This window comes from Priapulus caudatus, unplaced genomic scaffold (assembly GCF_000485595.1).
Source record: "Priapulus caudatus unplaced genomic scaffold, Priapulus_caudatus-5.0.1 Scaffold40, whole genome shotgun sequence".
In the NCBI taxonomy this organism is placed as follows: Eukaryota; Metazoa; Priapulida; class Priapulimorpha; order Priapulimorphida; family Priapulidae; genus Priapulus; species Priapulus caudatus.
The window spans coordinates 300987-310275 of NW_014577101.1; the positions used below are offsets into that span (position 1 = coordinate 300987).

The following is a 9289-nucleotide window of genomic DNA, read 5'->3' on the forward strand; positions in this document are numbered from 1 at the left end:
TGAAGAACCATTTTACATTTAGCAAACGAGCACAACACAAGGATCATATAAAATATAATTAACATTGTCATCAAAACAGTCACGGATAATGGTATAAAGTGTAATCTGCTTGAACTTCTATTATTGTTTGCTGAGCAGTTGGAATGTTTGAATCATATATCCAGAATTTTATGAGAATTTGCAATGTGTCGATCCACATACCACTTAATCGTATACTATTTATGTGCAGGGTTCTATTATCGTATCACACTGATATTTATCAACCTATAGAAGAATTCCAGGGGAATACATCTGCATCTATGTGTATAGGCAAGTGGTATGAATGGTTAATATATAATAATCAGAAACTAGGTGAAAAAATTGTGTAATCGAGAAAAATTAGTGCATATTTAGAAGTGTGGAAACATCAAAACAAGATAATTGAACATCATGTCAATACTACAATTGAAACAATAGAATTTTTATATTTTTATATATGTAGATAAATACAACACTTTATTTCTGCCACAATGCCTCCCATTGCTTTAGCATGTCATAAATAACTTTTGCCAACCACCGGGTTAAAACCCTCTTAACAAATAAGCTAAAGTTAACTATAACACCTAGATTCTACATAACAACTGAGATTGCAAAGCCTACTTTAACAGCAATATCATGCCTGACTTTTACGTAGAAATGCCTGAACAGACCGCCAGAGGGCAGTAATGTTTCCGGCTCCAAATCCGCTAGCTCCACATCTCTGAATGACCTCAAGAAAGAAGGTATCACTATCGAACAGTGGCTTGGTAAACACCTGCATCAAGTACCTAAAACAAATACAGTCAAACACGTGTTAGTGAAAACCTCTATATTATAAACACCTCGTTATGATGGACACTTTGGACAATACCCTTCAGTTACACTTATACGGTGAATCCACCTTTATAGAATGGACACCTGTCTATAAAGGACATTTTTTGAGATCGCTTGTAAGTGACCCTTATGTACCAATTTTAATATATATATGGTTGGCTTCATGGTGCTATTTTTGTGTGCAAGTTATTATTAACAGGAAACAACTACAGGAATCGCTACGCAAGATAGTAAGTCATGTTACTCACAAAGTACGGCAAAGAGATATACTTGCAACCTTTTGTTTTCGATAACCTCCAACCTTAACCAATAATCCCCTATTAGCCTATTCTGGAGGCAGTCCAAGTCTTAATTGAGAGAACAAATCAGTGTTTAGACTAAATCGCTGCCCTTGTGCCGCCACGGTTTTTCCTGCTATTAACACAACATCTAGGTCTACACTGGCTCAGAGCCAAAGCCGATAAAAAGTATAGGACTATGCAAAAGTAAATGTGTTTCATTTTAGAACCTATCTGTTTACACGATGTAAAATGCTTACCGAGCATTTTTATCATTTGTGGGTTGTCTATCTCCACCATCAGCTTCGATATCCAGTAGAATTCCGTGCTTTCGCAAAATCTCTACATTTTTACCCATAAAAAGTATCTCTGCTAGCTTGCCAATCTAGGACAAATCAATGGACTCATGAAATACAGTGCCAATGTGCTTTTTATGTGCAATATTAAGAAAAAAACCACTTTACAGAAGTCACATGCAAGCATGTGCGTAATCAATATATGATCTACAAACCCTACCAGTAACAGGGCACAAAATACATTAGAATAGGTGAGAAAGTGACCAATCACTGAGAATTCCAGAAGCAAATTAATGAAATGGCTTCAACATATAATATGCATTAAGATGATATGCTCACAGTGATTTCTAATATGAACACTGTTTGGACTTCTAAATCAGAATAACTGCTAAAGCTAGATCTACATATATTACAGAAAAGATCCACAGACAATTAAACTAGTAGCTGGCACCACATATAATGTTGTCAGAGATAATGTTGTTTAATTTAGCAGAGTCTACAGATAAAAAGTTTGCAAAAATACAAAATGATAGTTCGAATGTCTTCTTCATCGTTATCAAAACCAACTGAGAAATCCACGTGTATCTCTCACCTCTGTGTAGTAGGTAGACGGAGGGTTGAGAAATTCTACTCCTAAATTTTCCATGCAGGAAACTGTTTCGATGATGTCATTCGTGTGAAGTCCAATGTGCTGAATGCCTGGACCTCCATGATGGTCAAGAAACTGTTGCACCTGATTTGGTGCTGAAACAAACAACTGCAGCTTTATAATATATAATGAATTAAACAGCTATAGCTTTCGACATTTTTTAATAAACTCGTTTTTATAGAATACTCTAGCTATATATTTATTTGTTATATCAATGTCTGAAGTTTTGAAGTTCTGATGACGGTCATGATAAGGAAGAATCATGCCAGACTACTGGCGCCACCTCGAGGACAATAAATGTATATGCTGCAACTCATGAGCTAGATTTACTCCACTCACTATGGTCAGAGATATATGCATTTCCATGCCCTAGTTGACCTATGATTTCTTACGTGAAACTCAATAAAAATGACATCAGAAGTATCGTTGTACATCCACTTGCCCCCACACTTCACCTTGTATCGATACCTCTTCTTATAATGTAGTTGTAGCTTCAAACGCCACACATTGTTTTAGTCATTCACCTAGTCAAGCGGCAGGCATTCCCAGTAGATGCAATGAAAGACAGCTCTCGGTGAGTCGCTGTTGGTGGGGTTCGACAAGGATTTGCAACTCACAAATTCTCGCGAGATCACATTGTCAAAACCTCCAAAATGTAAGAAACTTATATTCGGCTCCAGACAAATAACAAAAAATGCATTCTACAGTGCGGCCTAAACTACAAAAAAAATAAGAAAAGCTTACTTTTTGCATTAACATTTTACTATTTCTTATTACGAATTATTTTATATAACTGTATGTCACATTACCACTGATCCATAACAACAACTTTATATAACTTATAATATCTGTTTAGCTGCACTCCCAGCCGTGGCGCGGGTCAGAGCCAGCGGTCAAAGCCTGATACTAATTTGTGAGTTGCAAATCCCTGCCAAACCCCATCAACAGCGGCTCACCGTGAGCTGCCTATTGTTTCATTGCATCGACCAGGAATGCCCACCGATTGACTAGGTGAATGACTAAACAATGTGTGGCATTCGAAGCTACAACTACATTATAAGAGGTATCGATACAAGGTGAAGTGTGAGGGCAAGTGGGATGTACAACGCTACTTCTGATGTCATTTTTATTGAGTCATAATAAATCATACGTAAACTAGGGCATGGAAATGTTGAATTTCTTGTTTCGAGCGAGTCATACTCCACTATATTATTACACTCCTGATCATGTCATTATATCACTTAGATTTTAGTAAAAAAAAATATTATGAGTGTGTGGATTGAAACTTCCCATGGATGAGCAATTGCTGTTATATGAAACTGCCCATATCAATGTAATGACTATAGAATATAGACTCGTTTGCTAAAGCATCATTTGCAATATATGACTCTGACAAGCACAAGTTGATAATTACGCCACATATTAATAAATACGAAGAATATCATACCATTTCCCGGTAGGGGTTCAGCAAAGACAATCTTAATTTCATTTGCTTGAGATTCATGGCTATCGTTTTGATTTGTGAGTCCAGTCTCCGCACACTTCCAATACTCCATTGCTTTAAGCCTCAGGCCAAAATCTTCTTCCTTAATTGTAAAACCCTCATCCTTGTCTTCATCACTGTGGGTTTCATTAAAACAGAGAAATGTATGTCAGTCGCAATATCTTATAAAGTTTTCATGTGCATAATAAATGTAAATTAATGTAGTCATCTGGTAAAGTTATAACATGTAATGATGTATACTAATTGTGCCTATATCAATTAAATGCCATTTACCTGTTTATGAAGAATCGTTTCAAGCCAAAGCAGGACTCATACCAAGTCATTATACTATGCGACGATCCAGCATGACACGCGTACGTCACATGATCAAAGTACAAGCTTTGACCTGGCAAGCTTCCATGGGTCAAATCGTTTGATTCTATGTTGAGGAAGCACGGGAGAAACACTCCATAATACTTAGAGGTATCAATGAGTGTGTGAATAATGTTGCCAATACCTGTATATACTACTGCATACTCCACTACGCCATCGCTGTCTGAAAGACTAGTTGGCAGTTGAAGCAAGGAATGTTTGCCCGAAAACTTAGAAACACGGTTAACAATTTCCTTGACACTTTGCACATTAAAGCAGACGTTAAAAACGGAGTTATTCCACTGTTGTTGCTGATGCGGGTTTGTCGTGTCAGAACCGGCACATTCATCGGAATAGCCAATAGAAGAATTAGGTTCAATTCTAGCCGACAAATGGGGGACGCCACTATGTATCTTGTTATCGAAATATGAGTTTACGTTGTTGGCACGTTCAGGTATATTCATTAAATTACTATAGTCGCCGCATATTCCTTCGATAGTGGAGGTACGCGCTTTGGTGCCATTCGCATTGGGAAGGCATGGAGAGCAGGGTAAATGTCTGTTTTCCGTTATCACAAACACAGCATTGCCGTTTTTAACGGCCCATTGCCTTGCCACCGGAGTCTCCCTCTTCGCAAATAACCGGAATGTGAGTTTCTCCGTAAACTGACGTAGCAACAATTCCCCATTTCGTGCACACACTCCGAAATGATGCAAACTGATGGGCGCTGCCATTTTTAACAGGAGTCTAAATCAGGCCGCTAGTGGAATGTGGAATGAACGGGTGCAATCGGTCACCGGGCACGTTACCCGATCATTAATTATTACGCAGTGCGCTATTTACGTATAATACCTCCAAAAATACCACATACATGCAAAATTAGCGCACATCCACATTAGCAGATATTCCTCTCAAAAAAGCGGAGAAATAAATAATAATAAGAAGAATTGAGATTGATAATAAGAAGCTTAATTAAGAATAATATAATTGTAATAATAATAATCATAATAATATTAATAAGAAGAAGACAAAAAAAGAAAAAGACAAAGAAGAAGAAGAAGAAGAAGAAGAAGAAGAAGCCGCAAAAAAACAAAGAAGAAGAAGAAGAAGATCGAACAACAACAACAACGACGACGGCGACGACGACGACGACGACGACGACGACGACAACAACAACAACAACAACGACAACAACAACAACAACAACAACAACGACGACAACAACAACAAGAAAAATACCATTCAAGTTTAAGACCATGACGATGAAAAAAAGGAGGAGGAAGAATTAAGAAAAAAGAAGAAGAAGAAGAAGAAGAAGAAGAAGAAGGAGGAGGAGGAGGGGGAGGAGGAGAATTGGAGAAGAAGAAGAAGAAGAAGAAGAAGAAGAAGAAGAAGAAGAAGAAGAAGAAGAAGAAGAAGAAGAAGAAGAAGAAGAAGAAGAAGAAAGAGAAAGTTTGGGGTGATTGATCAGGAGGGAATTACAACAAAATTACCAGAGATTTATAAGAGGAATTATGAATGAACTGTAAGAAATTAAAGACGTGCAGAGGGAGATTATTTTTTACACTAGATGGCGCCAAAGAGTCATATTTTAACCAATCTCACAGCAGAGATGCCACGTTATGTCACTGATCTCTACTATACTAACTCTTAATCTCTATAATATCTCTATAATATCTTAGTATAGTAGAGATCAGTGCACTATGTGCCACACTGAAGAATAATGAGTTCGACTAGCAGTGCGCGAGAGGAAATAAATAAATAAATAGGAAGAGATAATTAAATAATGATATATTTTAATGATCTATCTCCTGAAAAGTTAATTACTATTAAAAGTGGGAGTGTCTCCGTTGACATATAACGCGTCACTCGATCTTGATGGCTATAACGCTGCATGAGAAGTATTATTATTAATAATAATATAATATTATTATTATTAATATTATCATTAAATCGTTATTGCATGTGATCAAGTGTTATTATCTACTCTTGATGTAATTCAAATACAAATACATGCACTGCATGAAGATCGACAGGTGGTCTTAGTCATAGAGAAAAAATCGAATATATGCAATACCAATAGTATTGAAAGGATCTGTTATATTGACTTCAAATATCTGAATAAAATTTCTGGGTAATGCAGTACAAAACGACGCTATACAACAAAAATAAAAAATATAATACAAAAATGTCAGTATTTTCTGTACAAGGTAAAGTGCACGCCACGCACACACGCACCGCACGGCACTATAGCCACGCACGCGACAGCCACACACACACCACCCACTACGCCACGCACGCACACAACACACAACAACACACACACACACACACACACACTCACACACACACACACACACACACATCACACACACACACACACACACACACACACACTCACACACACCACCACCGCCACAACACACACCACACACACACACACACACACCACGACACACACAACACACACACGCACACACTCACACACACTCACACACACAGCACCACAGCGGTGCGCGCGCACACACACAACACACACACACACACACGCACCACGCACGCGCCACGCACGCCGCACGCACGCACGCACACACCACACCATACACACACCACACACACCACACACACACACCACACACACGCAGCACGCACGCCCACACGCGCACGCACGCACCACGCACGCACGCAACACACACACACAACACCACACACACACACACACACATCACACACACACACACACACACACACACAACGACACCGCCACGCACGCACGCGACGCGCCGTATATCGGTATATAGTTCATTGCGTCTTTGAAATCACAAGCGTACGTTGCGAGCTCAGGGGATTACAAGACGGATATTTGGAGTTGAGATTTTCACATGGAAAATTATTTCCTATGATAAGTCTTACTTATATTCGTTATCTGAGAAGAGGTGGAGGTAGCGGTATTTCGTGGAGAACGTGATCGCCGTTTTTGATACTCTGTGAACTGGTGAATTGCAGATTCTATTTGTCTGTAACTGTGAAATGGACCACCTGGCGGAGAAGCGGTCGATTTAGCTTTTATGTAGTCTGATGAACCTGTGAATAAAAAGGTCTCTTTCCTCCGTGACATCGATAGGGCCATCAGGTGCGGATTTAGGCCGCGTTTGCCACCGGTTTCACAGAAACGCGTCACAGGCCTCCAAAATTCACGCACAATGCGACCAAATATAGCCTAAATTTTTAAAAAATGTCCGCGGGGGGCATGCCCATTGGACCCCCCTAGCCTGCAGAGGAACCTATATCGGAAAACAATACATATACGCACGCACGCACGCACGCACGCACACACGCACCACACACACAGCCATCAAGCAATGACTTACTGCGCAAGCATATTTTTGAGATTTAGAAGGTGATATTACTAATAGAACAACTTGTATAAATTCTATGACCTTATCTTTTTATGAGCTGAAATTTTAGCTGTCAAACTGCATTATTTCACTGCTGAAATGTGAAAAGCAGTTTATTCTTTCACTGTGAACTGTGAACAGTTTTTTACCCCCCCCCCGCAGAGAACAATATGCATGTTTGCACAGACCAGGCCGAGCCAGCTTCTTTGGGGAGGGGGGGTCGCTTTTCAATGTTGGCGCAACATTTGCTCGGCAGGGGCGGTACAGATTTGTACCAGGGCGGTCTAACCGTAACCCATAGTTTGCGCAGCACGCCGAAGGGATCTGGGGGGCGCCTTCCCCACCCCAGAAATTTTTAAAATTCACACCCCCTCAGATCGCGTTCTCTCCTGCGCGAGCAAGGGGGGGGTGCCGGACTCCCTGCCACCTGACAACGCCCCTGCCTCGCGCGCGAAGCCGACCCAGGCCGAGCCGCGCAGCCAAGCGACCGAGCAGGGAGGGCGTGTGGGAGGGGGGTGTTCACGTGTTCACCCTCCCGCCACGATCGGAGTTCTCCTGCCAAGTTATCCCACACCTAAAAAATGGAGCACCTCAGTAAATCTCTTGCCAACATTTTGCGCCTGGGGGCTCGGGGGGGGGGTTCGTTCGAACCGAACCCCCCTGGCTACGGGGCACAGAGGAGAGATCATTGGGCTGTTATTGGCGGTTATTGGCGGTTATTGGGCGGTTATTGGGCTGCGATTTCTATGGGAGAGATAGTGATCCGCTAGGGGACGGCTCTGATTGGCTAATTTTGACTCTTATTTATTTTATTATTTTTATTATTTTTGGCTAATTTTGTTTTATTTTAGAATTAGGGATAGGGTTAGGGTTAGGGTTAACTGATTTCTATATCCACAACTTATTTCTATGTTCACTATCTCTCCCCTGAGACCTAGGCCTACTAGAACAATATTGTTTTCAGGGTATTATGACAATTGGAAATCAGATTAACGATGTGCATGACTGCAGGTGTTTTTATGTGGAAAACAGACAACTGTAGTGATTCGATTACTTGCTTTAGAAATAACGTTTTATCTACATTTTAGAGCTAATATATACCGTATTTTTTTAGAAGAAGCGCTGTTTCTTTATGACTGATACGAGAAAAGCACCATGTTTTGCACATCCCCACTCCACAATTTAGTGTGACCAAATGCGCCACCAAATTTGTAGATGGGTACCTATTTTCTATCTTGGTTAGAATATTACATGCTGCTATCATAGTTCAATACGAACGGGGTGCCAGTCTAGGTAGTTCGCGGTTTTATGAAGTTGTGTTTTGGAGAAATTAAGTTTTCCACGTGGAGGAATCGGCAGTGCAGGTTATTTGATAGATACAATAATGACTAATGTAACCCAACAAGAGTAGGGGTACCATAGACTAGTACCTACTACTAGATTTTTATTATGGTAACCATTCGGGATACCAGGTATTGAAATTTGGCATCCCCCCCCAAAGGCAAAGATCTGCCATCTGGTATCCCATTTTTTTGATAGTATTAGTATTACTACTATTAAAATTAAAATTACTAGTATTAGTAATTTCAACAATGTCGGTATCAAAAATCTTGAAATATGCAATAATAGCATTTGAAAATTATTAATATGGAATGTAATTATTATATAAAACGCAATGGCTACGCGTCCGGAACCGGTTGCCTAGCCTCCAGGCTACGCATCCGGACATCCATTCAGTGATTCACACGGTAATCGCGCGACGGGACGCTCTGCTGATTGCCGTAAATATACAATATATGCACTGCTCCCGTCTATCCTTTCATCTGTCTTCTCTCGCGCTCTCTCTCTTTTTCACACACACACGCACAGCTCTCTCTCTCTCTCTCTCTCTCATTCTCTCTCCCCTCTCTCTTTCTCTCACGCACTCTCTCTCTCTCTCTCTCTCTCTCTCTCTCTCTCTC

General features: G+C 40.4%; 2 protein-coding genes across 3 annotated transcripts in view; one reads left to right on the forward strand and one right to left on the reverse strand.

The window, feature by feature from the left end:
• Positions 1–483: 483 nt before the first annotated feature.
• LOC106819834 (4-hydroxyphenylpyruvate dioxygenase-like protein) lies at positions 484–4667 on the reverse strand. The gene is made up of 5 exons (XM_014824416.1): positions 3853–4667; positions 3523–3695; positions 2019–2170; positions 1391–1515; positions 484–806 (listed from the first exon to the last, which is right to left on the reverse strand). Exons 1-5 carry the CDS (start codon positions 4662–4664, stop codon positions 653–655), a joined length of 1416 nt encoding a protein of 471 aa, XP_014679902.1. The 5' UTR covers positions 4665–4667; the 3' UTR covers positions 484–652.
• A 3939-nt stretch (positions 4668–8606) lies between these two features.
• LOC106819911 overlaps positions 8607–9289 on the forward strand; it is a 27847-nt gene continuing 27164 nt past the window's right edge. For both annotated transcript variants that reach the window (XM_014824488.1, XM_014824492.1), the window contains exon 1: positions 8607–8692. The gene's annotated coding sequence lies outside the window, so the exon portion shown is untranslated. The remainder of the gene's footprint in view (positions 8693–9289) is intronic.